We start from the raw sequence: 13,691 nt of genomic DNA on the forward strand, positions 1-13,691 counted from the left end.
GACCTTGAAGCCAGTGGACAGATTAGAGCAGACGCATCTGCACTCCTCTCTGGAGAACAAGCTTCTTCTTTTTTTGTAAGGACTGTATTTGCTCTAGTGGTCTTTGTTCAATAGAAGACAAGCAGAGGGTGGGCAGAAAGAGGACTCACATGCAGCAAAGGGCCACAGGTTGTGATTAAAACCCAGGTACAGTGCTTTGATGACACTTTAAACAAAAGGTGGCTGCTGGTTGGAACAATACAAAGTCTCTGAAATAAGTGGGTTTCTGCTCTTTTCTGTGACTTTTGTCCCATTGATAAGAAACAAGTATGTATGATATTCAAATTTAATATTTTACTCCATCAACTTATGGCATTATGAAAAAGAGCAGCTGGATGCAAAGTCCTGCAGGTTTCTGCTATGACTGTTTCATTGGGATGCATGCAAGCAGACTACTTCCTGGAGCAGCAGTTCAGCAGGACTTAAAAAATAATTTTAAAAAAAGAGGAAAATAACCATTTTTTTCCACGTTAATGTCCTCACCTGATCTCCCCGCTTGAGTCCCGCCTCTGCAGCTTTGCTTCCTTCTTCCACCAGTTCAACAAAAATGCCAAATCCTCTCTCGCTGCCTCCCTGCACGCTGAAGTAGAGCGGCGACTCCCTGGATGCTTTCTGCAGAGTGATCTGTCTCCACTTCGCTTTGGCTGCACAAGCAATGTTCAGCAGCCTCAAATGGCCCTTCATTTTCTGACGAGCAGCAGACAAAACATTACTGCTGCAATATCTGAATTAAAATTTGCTTCAGTCTCCTAAAATCTAAGGTGCTTCTTCAGATAAAACTCTTCATATTAAGATGTCTTGATGCATTTCCACTCAAATTATTGTAAATATGATGACAAATCTTTGAATTTTTCTGGGAGTTGTGAAGGTTTGCCTAAGCTATGACAACTTAGGTTATTAACAGAGAGATTTTACAGTCAAACAGGATGACATGAGTCTGGGTCTTAAATGATGGCCAAGCAGTACAGAAGAAAACCCAATGAACAGAATTAAACCTTTAAAGTTAAGGATCATTGTTTGGCCTTACTGAGGTTTCTAAATGCTTCTCAAAATCTTCCAGGAAGTGTGTCATGGCAGGATCCCCCTCAAAGTCGTTGAAGTGGTTGTTGACCCACAGCAGCACTATTCGTGTTACCTGCGAAGCACAACAGCAGCTTTGTTCAGCGGTCAGACACCACAGTCAGAGTTCCTGTAACAATTTTCCATTTCCTTAAAGATTTGATGCTATTTTTGCTCGAGCTCCCGTAAACCTGAATAAACCTTTCAGCATGCTGCTAAGTTACAGGCCTTTAACTGCAGAGCGTTACGTTTGGGAGCTACTTGAAGTAGATTAAAATATAAGGATGTTAAATGTTTGTCAGAGAGTAACAAAAGTGTAGTAACTGTTTAAACATTGTTGGATTTCTAATTTTTCAACCAATGAAAAGTGATGTTTTTCAACAACTGCCGAATTGAGCCCCAAAGATTAGCTTTTCTTTTCACTCTACCTGTTATAAATCTTTTGTCTTCATTTTGCAAGAAAAAAAAAAAGTATTTATATAATCAAATAACTAAGCAAATAAAGGCCATCCGATAAACACAGCTGCACAGAAACAATCTCACCACTGATAGCTGATTTATCAATTTTACGTCAAAAATAATAATAAGGGTTCCCGACTCCACAAGGGCCACAATCCTGCAGGTTTTCCATGTATCCCTGCTCCAACACACCTGATTCAAACTAATCAGTCATTGTGCAGAAGTTCATCGGCTGTTGGATCCCTTTAGTGCAGCGTTCCTCATTGCACGGCTCGCGAGCCGCATGCGGCTCTTGACCTGCGGCTCGTGAAGCAGCCGCTGGCTTTCTGAAAATGCTGTCTAAACAAGTCATAATGATCCTCAACGGTGCAGTTCTCTCAACAAACAAGAGCTGCAGGCTGCTTGCAAAAACTTTGTTGTCCTAACGGCCCTAACTGACCCTGTCAGAGTTGCCAGTTTTAGCTAATTTCAGCTACACAGAATTCCTTCCAAAGAGCTGCTCTGTCGGTAGCTCCGTATATATATTAAAAGAGAAACACCCACATTCTGGAGGCATTATTGTATTTTACACTATATACCATTGCATAAGGATGCCGTTAATCTGTGCAATATTTAGGATAACGGTTCCTTGCTAAAAAGCTGAATGCTACTGATTTGGCAACGTAGCAGGATACGTAGCATGGGAACGTTTCTTTTTGTTTTGTTTTTTTAAAGTGGCTCTTGTCTTGTCATAGTACATTGAATGCGGCTCTTGTTGAATTAACAGTGAGGATCACTGCTTTAATGGGAGCCAGGTGCGTTGGGTGAGGGATACATTGAAAACCTGCAGGACAGCGGCCTTCGAGGACCGACTTCGGACACCCCTGAATGAGAAGCAAAACAAAATCCAAGGAAAATAGGAAACAATGATTTCTGTACATTTACACTGATGGGAGGAAACATTAGCCAAACATTTACAAACAGTCCAACGTCAATACATCAATCAACATTTTCCACAAGTATACTTTTTTTCTTCACATTTTTTTCTCCTCCATTACTTTCTCTTTGTACATGATTAGATCCGTTTAACGGGGAGCTGCAGATTATCAGCCTGAATGACAACAACATAAAGACTATTGACAGTACAAGACTAATCTTAGCTTAGAGCAGTTATGAACACGGGGAGGTTCAGGCATGAACAAATCGCTACTTGGCTCAAGGAGAGCTGAGCTTGCTGAACTTGTATTGATCAGCATGTGAGCAGCACAACACATGAATTTCCATCGACATACATGAATGCAAAACAGGAGCTTATAGGGGAGCTAACGCCTAAAAATAATGTACGTATGAAACTGTTTTAACTCCTTTAATCCAAATCCTTTTAGAGCTTCATCATATAAAAATGAACTTCGTAAAAAAAACTTTACCAGTACTTTTTACTTACTCATAAACATAAGAATATCCTGAGCTATTGAAACCCTTCTTTGCGCCCTGAATCAAATGTTTCAGTATGTACAAGACGGAAAAGACTGGCTAAAACATCCTGATAGACATATATGTCCGGTGAATCCACACACTCCACTGACCGTGTCCCGATAGCTGTCTATCTGGAACCACTCCAGCAGTTTGTTGCCAACCTCCATTGGATTTGACAGAAAGGTCCTGTAGGTCAGCAGGAAGTCCTCAATGTAGGTGGGGTCCACCACCGATGGCTCCTCCACCAGGTGCATGATCAGACGCTCTGGGGTTCCCTTTGGTGAACAAAAAGCACACATATGAGTTTACAAACACACACACACACACACACACACACACACAAAGCAGGAAAACATAGAGGTTGTCGGAAATCCAACACAGCCACACACATACAAACACAAAAAGGCAATCACTCCAGAGAGATTGTGCAGTCTCTGTGAATCTGTTATGTCAACATTAATCATAAAACTGAGACAGGGATGCTATAAAGATCCAATAACTGAACCGAGTTGTCAGTCACCCCTCGATAAAATGAGTTAAAACACGTCCACACACAAACTATTTCTTTCTATAACACTAACATACAATAAACATTTGGCAGCAAATTCCTGTTCTTAGGAGATATTGGTCCTTTGTTTTCAGAAACAAAAGACTCACTATGCATGAACTCTACTGTCTTCCTGTTTCAGCAACTTCGCTAATGTCACCACAGCAGAGGTTTCTGGGGGAAACGATTCATTTGATGGGGAACAGAAACTACACAAGCATCCACTTTTGTCTGATACAAAAAGAACAAAGTCAGAAAAGAGAAACGGAAATGCTAACACTTGCAAATTGACTAGTCTCCACTGAATGTGTTTTAGAAGCCAGCAGCTTTCCTCTGAGCGGCGGGCCAGAGAATCATTCAGGCCCATTATCCGATCGATACTTTGCTGCCTCTGGAGCTTCAGGGAAAGGATCAAAAGGCTCTGGAAGGGGCTGCAATGTAGCGTACAAGAAAATGCTCCGGCAAACACTAATAGTGCTAGCAGTGGCTAGTAACGATCAACGTGAAGCATCGAGCTGTACTGAGGTTTTTTTTTTTTGTTTTTTTTTTTTTTTTGCAAGAAGCTTTATGTTAGGGAACGGTTGAAGTGGTCAATCAATCTGAGGCACGATATACAAAGTATACGTATACAAAGGCCATAAGCTGGAGTTTCTGAAAGGCTAACCAAAAGTGTCCTCATTGGCTTAACTCTTGGGATATTTTTCTTGTCTGGTCATCTTAAAGAAGCTTAATGGTATTTCTGATTAGAAAAATCACTAACATGCCCTTGGATTTAACTCCTGAGCATCTTCAATCCAGCATTTACCACCCACAATTAATTCCAATTTTGTATCCACACTAAACACATCTTGGACTATAAAGGATGTATCCTAAAAAAAAAGAAAAAAGAAAGAAAAAAAACTTTAAAAGAATAAAAACAACAACAAAAAAAGAAAATTAAAAGAAAAACAACACAACAAAAAATCTAAAAGAAAAAAAGAAAAACCAAAAAAAAAAACAAAAACAAAATCTAAAAGAAAAACAAACAAAACAAAAAGAAAATCTAAAAGAAAAACAAACCAAAAAAAAGAAAATCTAAAAGAAAAAAACAAAAACAAAGCCCACTAACCTTTATGACAATGTGCCCCTTGCGAGTCCCACTGCGGTCAAGTTCACGGTGTTCCTTCACCATCACAATCTCGCCCTCCTCCTCCACCTTATGAGTGTTCTTCTCCACATGGTTGAGGATGCGCCAGTAGTCCTCCTGGGCGATGCAGACGAACTGGTCGAGGATGACATGGGGACAGCGAGTGAACTTGTAGTAGAGCACAAGATTGCTCTGCACCACGGTCGGGTACTCAAACAAAAGCACGGAGGAAGCATAAGTGTGTGCAGCGAGAGGCATGGGACAGATGGACTGATGAAGAAAGTAAGGTCAAACGCCTTCTTGCTGAACTAAAACGGATTAAATAAAGTGAATTTAGAGAAAGTTATGGTCCAAAGTCATCTCAGCGAGCCATTATGCGAAGGCATCCGCAATAAAAACCGCTCTGAACAGACCGCACAGAAACATGACTGACTTGTTGAGAGTCTTGTGTCTCAATAATTTGTTTCTGCATTTGCCTCTTTAAAACCCTACCTCTGCAACTTCCTGCTATCTTGAGCAAAGAAGTGACGCATAGTGGAGGAACTGGGCAGTGTGGACATAAGGAATGCAGTGAAATGCTAAGCTTTTGGGTTTTTTTTTCCCTTTTTTATATCTGTTAATATAAGAGCTACTTTTCTGTAAGTAGAGAAACACACTCTTCAAAAAGCATAACTGAGCTTGTGATTATTATTTTTGTCCTTTCAAAAACAAACATGTAGTCTAAAGGGAAAATCACTGAAAAGTAACGCTGCAAACCTCAACTTTATGTACAAAAAGAAGAAATGAAAACAATCAGCTCTGACATCTTTGCACCGTGACATGGATTTTGCATAATGAGGTTTAGCACAGCAAGACTAAAAAATGAGACGCACCATTTGCTGCAACTATAAAAACAGCAGGAGTTTATTTTTGTTTCAAATGTCTTCAGTCTTTCATAGCAAAGGTTGTCACGTAGTCCTTTTGTCATAGACATGCTGCAGATGTAAGTGCCCGTGCAGAGAGCAGCACAATGAGTGTTTTCTTTGCATTTATCGCTTCTCTTTACCTGACAGTCGTCTCCCTTGGTGCGAACTTCCCCACTCATGTACTGTTTGTCCAGTGAGGGGGAGATGCCAAAACTGTTGCCCATACAAAGAGTCTCTACTCTGCCTTCTGGGTAACTAATCTCAACCGCTCCATTCAGGATCACATACCAGTGGTCCAGCTGCAGACAGACAGACAGAGACAAAGAGATGTGAAACTTGTGTGTTCATCTGAGTGTGTCACTGTGGATGCAATGTTTTGTACTTTTAAATCTGCACAATTTAGTTAGCATGACTGCATACAGCGGAATCATTACTGATGCATCATCGTTACCAATTGTCTTAAGTCGTTTTAAGATATATAGTACTGTTTAAAGATTATAATACTAGCTGACATGTTGCACATCGTGTGCATCCTGTGCAAGGTGTGACGCGTTGGCATAATCAAACAGGCTTTGTGTCTCTAATGGCGGATTTTTTTTTCTAGATAAAAATACAAGAAGCCATTCATCGTGGCTGTGAGAAGATGGACAGCGAGTGAAAGGCCCCTCGGTTCCCCCTGCAGTGATAACTGCTATTTCCTCCTCATTGCCTTTTCATTCTCTCGCTCCTTCTCACCTAGCAAAACTCCCATTCTCCTCTCAGGGCTTTTTACTTTCTCCTCCAATCAGATTCAGTCTTTCTCATTCCACCAGTGGCTCTCCTCGCTCCTCGGCAGGGATGAATTGGTAACAGGTAAGTCAAGGAAATGTAATAAATAAATACAGTTTATATCGTTCCCCCCTAGTTTACTTCTTCATTTATGTAGAGTAGCTTGCTGATGTGCACAAACCAGTATTTCTTAATTCCAGTTTTTAGACCCCCCTGTCCTGCATGTTTTAGACACATTCCTCCTCCAACGCGCCTAAGTCAGATTGTTGGACTTCCTGATCAAGTTCTTTGCAGGCCTTTATTTTATTCAGGTGTGTTAAGGCAGGGTTGCCTATAAAACATGCAGGACAGGGAATTGAGAAACACTGACGTACACAAGCAAGAACCATAAATTCTATTCCATCTGTTTACATTGATTATAATGATCCGACTATTGACACCCTGATCTGTTATCTTTCCTTTCAGTCCTCTTCAGCAAACCCCACCATGTTCTTTTCTATTCCATTAACCCACTTTAGACTTCTTGTTTTCCTTCCCCTCTCACACCAACTCCGTCAAGTCATTTTGACTTCAGAGAGGAGCCAAGCCATTCTCTTTATCATTCAACATGAGTCTGCAGAGAAGCACTGGAATGGAGGAGAACTGCCCATCAATCGACTTGACTCATATAGAATGGTGGCGCGCACACACATGTGGTGCAGATCGCTTATTCATGTACATTTTTCTGTCTGAGTTTGTGGTTTCCTGCTACTGATCTGTATTCCCGTCCTTGTGGGTTTAGGGACGGTCAGCTTGTTGTCATTTATCGCTGTACTGGTTCTAATGCTAGTCTATGGAGTCAAGTTCCCGTTTCTAAAGCATGTAACTTAATTATTTGCTGTGTAGCCCCAGCAATTGACAAGGATCACTCAGTGTAGTGGCTCTGCACACAATAGCCTCTGTAAATCCGCTTTGGATAGACTGGAGGATGGTGAATATGAGAAAAAGCATTGGCATGTTTACACAATATTAAACTTGTACATCCTTTGTTTTCTTTGCACATTGTTTCGTATCCAATTAGTTATTCTTCACAAATAAAAAAGATCAAATTCCAAATGCAATAGACCGTATTTGTGTTTCAGCATTCATTCATACCTCTTGTTTGTCATGCAGGATGACAGTACCAGCCTGCTCCACCACCTCAAACATCATAACGCTGCACAATTCCCTCCGCACGGACATCGTCATGTTGGCAAAGGCCGGTAGCTGGTGCATGAACTCCAGCAATTGCTCTGTTTGGCCCGACAAAAGAAAAAAAAGATACAGAGAGATGAAAGAAAATAAAACAAGAACAAAAAAAAAAAAAAGACTGAATCAGAAAAGAAGAGCTTATTGATGCAGACTGGAGGCAACATGACTCAGTTTTCCACAAACAACCATCAAAGAGCTTAGTCTTTTTGCAAGTAAACATCATTTGAAGAAATTCCCATCAAATGTTGTATATTCAGATGTTTTCACGTGCACATATATGAGTTTGAAGAAACTGACAGGAACCCCCCTCATTACCTGTAGTGGCACGTTTACCCTCAGCAATTACACTGTTAACACAACCTGCCCGGCAGCTACCGTTTAATCCCAAAGGGCAGGCCTCTCACAAGGACAGAATGAGGGGATGGCAGAAACTAAATGTGCAGGACAGCTATTTCTGATCATTGTTTATGACTTTTATTATCTTAAATTAAACTGTATTTAAACTGTATCAGACCCCACTGTAGGAATGATAGAAAAAAATGGTAAAAAATCAACCAGCCTCTTTTTGTCCATAAGCTGTTGCTGTCAGTTTCAGAGCATCCATATGATATTGATTTTGTGGTCAGTCGATGTATTTTTCTAATAAAAAGAAGTAAGCTCTGCTCCGCCTGGCAGCCCAAAATACAACACCTTTATTAAAAACGTGTGCACACCCAGGTGTTGTGCTTCCATCAATGCAAATCACAGGGAGAACTGCATAATATCTTCTGGTAGTGCTGTCAGTCAAACTGGAACTTTCTGCCAACTAAAAACATTTGTGTTACACCAAAAAACTAAACATTAGCGGTTGACTTTTTCTGTCCAGTGTAAAAAGGCAACAAAAAATGAACTACTTGTGGTTACAATGTTTCCTAAGGATATGACCATACATTTTCGTCCCGATTCGATTCGATTTTGATTTTTTAGGTGCCAATTCGATTTAAATTATGAATCTCATGATTGCCTGATATTGCTTATTTTTGTAGACTAAAATAAAAAAAGTTTCCTTGATTTAAATGAGGAAAATACAACACAGTAGCCAGACCACCATTCTGCTGCTATAATGCCCAATAAGACAACTTAAAAAATCAATAAAAACAATAAAATGACAAAAAATTTATAATGGATTATTTATTATTTATTCAAATTTTTTTCTTTATTTTTTATTTAAAAAATCTATTTTAAAATTGTGAAGCAAAAAATCCTGATATTCGATTTTCGATTCTATTTTCCCACCTTCATGTTGACTTCATATTCACTTCATGCACCTCACAAACCAACATCATACTGGTGTGTAGAGTTCACAGCTGCCAGGAATTATGGTTTTTGTTACAAACAAGATTATAAGTTTTTGCCTCTTGACTCTTACTGCTGACAGACATCTAAGAAAATTCAGTCTAAAAAAAATCCATTTCTCTCTTCTCTGTTTCCAACCACTTGGACATGTCTGGATGAAAGTTTTTGGTTATTAACCAGAGACAAAGGACAGACGGCGTCTTCATTTTTCTCAAAATCCATCAAACAAATGACTAAGAGACAAAGCATCTTAATTAAAATGTTACTGCTGAGAAACTTGTACAACTTGTTCTTTTCCAACTAATCCTCCTCTCTGCTGAAGCGGAGAACACAGTGACCTCGCTCCAATCTGCTCACTGCGCCGCCGCCGCCGCCGGCCTCAGTTACTTCCTTTTACTAAGCCTGCTGCTGCCATTCTCTGCCTCTCCACCTTCTCCCAACCCTGTGAGTTTGGTCATCTTTGTCCGATAAGAAAAACACTGCATCATTAAGGTTACATTCAATTTGGTAAATGTTTATTATCGTGAGTGGAAACCATAATGAAGGATTTGAACGAGCCAACTTGACTCAGTCATGTTTTCCTCTCAGCTCCTCTACATTATGCATTTCCAGTCAAATGGTGGGGACTGGAATGGTGAAAGCCATGAGAAGTTCATCCGCCCGGCAGGCGCACAGCAGGTCAGGCCTTTACAACTCCCCCCAGCCCTCTGATGTGGTCACCTTCTCCTCCAGGACCCCATCGGGTCCTACTAATGAGGTTGTCTCTCTGATTGCTGAGTTAAAAAATAGACTTTGGAAGGGCACCGTTGTTTGTGGGGGGAGGTGTTATGAGAGGGAGCTAGTATCTCCCCTGCGTGTGCTTTCTGAATGACTGATGGCACAAAAATAGCAAGAGACATCTCAAGTCAGCCAGAGAGTAAAAGCAACGTGACAAGACCCATTTTCCTTTCGGTTCAAGCAACTTTATGTGAATGTTAGGTTTACCAACCAGAACTGTTCCCACAAGGTCTCACACTTCGAAGGGCCTTATGGTTGACCTGCGCTACTGCCAAATCTAAATAATGCAGTACAAGTCTTTCTTGAGTTAAAGATACTTAAAGAGACTGTTGAAAAGAGTCTTTTGTGGACAAATTTCAATTTTTACATTTGCATGAGCCGGTTTTATGGCCTTCTATCAAAAAGGACAAATCAGACACCCCATCAGCACCACATATTACAAGAGGTCACCTGTTACAGGTGCTGGCATTTTAGTTTAAAGTTTTAAAGAGTACATGTGTGGGTTCTCTCTGGGTACTTCGACCTCCCACGATCAAAAAATTGCCAATTTAAATTAATAGTTACTGTGAGCATGCCCAGTGGTGACCTGTGAAGTACCCTGCACCCCAGTCTCTAGCCCAATAGCGGTCCATCCGTTAGGACCACGGTAGCCGATGTGACCCCAGCTGTAATTGGCTGTTATCATTTAGCAGCCGCTGTTACTGACTTTAAAGTTGTACAATATTTACAAACATCTCTTCATAGTTATTGTTTGCTGTGTGGTGTATCTGTAACTCGGTGTAGCCATGGAAACATTTTAAATGGAAAGCCAGCCGCTTGCCATGCAGCAGCTAAACTAACTTGCCAATTAAAAAACAGAAAAGATAACAAAATTTAACAAAAAAAAAAACAACTTACTATGAAAGCCTTGCGTTTGTTGGTCATACAAGACCTCCCACCCACTGATTTAAGTGGATTGATGTGTGTTTGTAGTTTAAGGAAAACAGCTAGAAGCATAAAAAAAAAGCAAAAACAAAAACATGTTACCTTACAGGCATTTGCACTTACCGATGTCGTCATCATTGCGATCTGCTGGATCTTTTTCCAAACACTCTCGAACCAAGTCTCGGCCCAGAAGAGTGTCAGAAGCTCTCTCCAGGTCTTCATCTTCCTCCTCTTCTTCCTCACTGTCCACCGCTGCTTCTGGGAGTCCTGACAGGTCCACATCCCCCAGATCACTCTCTGTGGCCTAGGAAACACAGAGACGGTTTGTTGCCAGAACTGAATGGGATTTTTACCCAAGCAAACTCCCTTCTTGGAGATTTAAGTTAAATTTAATCACATCTGACTGATCTGGAACCGTGTAACTCAATATCCAGCCACAAATCTTTTACATTCTGTCTGTGTGCCGTTTCTTTATATATTCGTTTCACATTTCCCCTTATGAACGCACATCATGGGGAGTAAAGTTTAAATATCAGCAAGCTGAGGCCTCCAAAACGCAGCTACGTATTAAAATCAAGTTGCAACAGCTTCCATCTCACCACATTTCATTTTGTACAGGGAAACAGATGGTTGGTGTTTGGATCTAAAGGATCGCAAGAGTTTTCAGGTCAGTTGGGAATTGAACCATCAACCTGGAGGTGAAAAGAGGAGCTCTCAAGTGGTGGTGCCAGCATTGCAGCCCATCTGTTGGCTTTTGCAGATAGTCCTGAGAGCTAACAGAACAGACTTGGAAACTGAGCCTGGTTTTTACAAACATATCTCTCCGTTTCAGTTATATGTTTTGATTTATATAGTTTTTCAGGCAGATAATTCACTCATAACACATGTTTTTATACAACAAGTTAAGAATTAGCATCATTGTCCTGCTATTACAATTTACTTTTAGCATAAGGAAATGCTCGGAGGAGTGTATGAGAACTGAAACACTTCACTTTTTTAGCCAAACTTTATGTGGAGAGACTATGACAACTGTCAAGGTTACTTCCTACAGAGAGTCTACAATCTTACTGTGGTGTGAAAAGTAATTGTCATTGACTGGGGGAGTAGGAGACAAGGTGGAAGGACCCAAAATATAGGAACACTAGGAACTATACTAACAAAAGAGCAAAAACTGAAACACAAGGATTAGAAGAACAAACATGCACACACAGAGAAAACAACTTAGAACAAAGATCCTTTCCATACACATTTTCTACCATTTTCAGACCTGTAGTTAAACCACTGGAGAACCAATATAATATATATATTTACCAGGCTTTCACCAAAATTTGTCTCAAGTTGCAAGTAATTTTTTTTTCAAGTGGTTTAAAAAAACAAAACAAAACAGCAAATTTCCAACGATCATGCAGGCAAATCAGATTTCAGGGCAACAGCTCTTCATTTTCTGGTCATAAATATGGAAATTTAAACAAGAGTCTGTAATGATAATCTGTCAAGGCTTCATTTATTTATTGCAAAGTTTTCCTTGTACTAAAGTTCTGAGTCTAATGAATAGCAATGGTCTCACCGAAGTCTTTCAAAACGTTCTTTAACTTTGTGTAAATCCAGATGAAGTTAAAATATAGTAAATAAAAAAAATAAAAAATAGTCCAACTCAGCAACACATGGAAAACACACATCTATGGAATGACATATATAGTCTAAGAAAAAAATAGTAATGATAGTAACACAATTAACATACAATGTTTGCTATTCTTTCCTGTTTTAAAGACACAACCACGTTAATTTTCTGCTTTATGATTTCACTGCCAAGATCACAAAAAGTTGAAAGTAACTCTTCCTGTCAGACTCTAGGCTGGCGATCTCACATGTTCCAGCTCTGTGGCAGCTGTAACAGAGCAGACTGGGGAGGAATTAGATGGGATACATTATCCGTTGTAGCTGCTGGGAAAGAGGTAATGTCCTGGTCTAAATGCTAAAGGATGGACTCTTTAACGAGCGATGCAGTTGCGGTCTCTGGTTCTCCAGAGATTTGGAAGACAGCCAGAAGATTTTATGGGCTTTTCTTGAGGCAAGGTGATTGAGCCCACAGTGCACCCCAAGTTCAGGCACAGGTCTACTCTTGTTTTCATAAATTAGGCCGGACAAGCTATTTAGAAGACAACAGAAAGAGAGCAGCTGCTCGGCCTTTCCTTCTCCCAGCGCACCGGATGCAATTAGTTTGGTCTAATAGATGTGAGCAGACAAGCCAGACAGAATACTAAAGAAAATTAAGCATAAGTTCTCATCGCACCATGATTAACGACTGACGTAATAAATTCAAGAACGACTTGCAATGACTTTATTGATTCCTGAGGGAAATTTAGCTTCTGCATTTATCAAGGCATCAATGTGAAGGCGAAAAAATCTTTCTTGAAAATCTTTGTAAAACGGCAACTGTGCCCCATTTCATTCATTTCCTTTTCACTTACTTTCTCTGACATATCTGTCCTAATGAGAGCCTCAGCCATTTCACAGAATTTGCCCTTTTAATTGCAAATCACTGAAAACGGAGCAACTTTGAGAAGGGAGGACACTTCTTAGTGATAAAGGGCATCAGATTAGCATTTTTTAGAGCCATGGTAGGAAAATAGGAGTCACAATTGTGAGAGAATTATGCAATAATTCATGAATTGCAAATTAGCTTAAGCTATATACTCTATCTGCAAAATATTAGTTGTTCTAAATGTCCTCTATGTCTCTTTGTATCGTCCCTGATAAATAAAGTAATAAGAGATAAAACTGTAGGAGGGAGGTACACGAAGGGTGGAAAGGAAGTTAACAAGTTAAAAAGACCTTGTAAAGCGAGTTGATCAGTGTTCAGATAAGAGGAGCAGCGAAGAGTGTGAAAGTGAGAAAGTCAAAACCAAAACAGTGACAGCTGAGGTCCACAGCTTAGTGGAGGGTCAGCTCTTTAAGACAGCTGTAAACAAACACAGAGCTGGGTCAGCGACAAGCTGATGGGATCAGATCTATGTGATAAATACCTAATCTGAGAATGAACAGATGTGATCCCTGTGTTAAACGT

At 40.1% G+C, this 13,691-nt stretch overlaps 1 protein-coding gene across 1 annotated transcript in view; it reads right to left on the reverse strand.

The window, feature by feature from the left end:
- rapgef6 (Rap guanine nucleotide exchange factor (GEF) 6) overlaps positions 1 to 13,691 on the reverse strand; it is a gene marked incomplete at its 5' end in the record, with an annotated part of 156,692 nt that overhangs the window by 36,654 nt on the left and 106,347 nt on the right. The window contains 7 exons of the mRNA XM_079247887.1: positions 523 to 726; positions 1,067 to 1,174; positions 3,123 to 3,287; positions 4,668 to 4,820; positions 5,731 to 5,889; positions 7,493 to 7,629; positions 10,748 to 10,928. Of these exons, the coding sequence (XP_079104013.1) occupies positions 523 to 726; positions 1,067 to 1,174; positions 3,123 to 3,287; positions 4,668 to 4,820; positions 5,731 to 5,889; positions 7,493 to 7,629; positions 10,748 to 10,928 (1,107 nt within the window). The remainder of the gene's footprint in view (positions 1 to 522; positions 727 to 1,066; positions 1,175 to 3,122; positions 3,288 to 4,667; positions 4,821 to 5,730; positions 5,890 to 7,492; positions 7,630 to 10,747; positions 10,929 to 13,691) is intronic.

This window comes from Telmatherina bonti (genome assembly GCF_933228915.1).
Source record: "Telmatherina bonti genome assembly, chromosome: 10".
NCBI lineage: Eukaryota > Metazoa > Chordata > Actinopteri > Atheriniformes > Telmatherinidae > Telmatherina > Telmatherina bonti.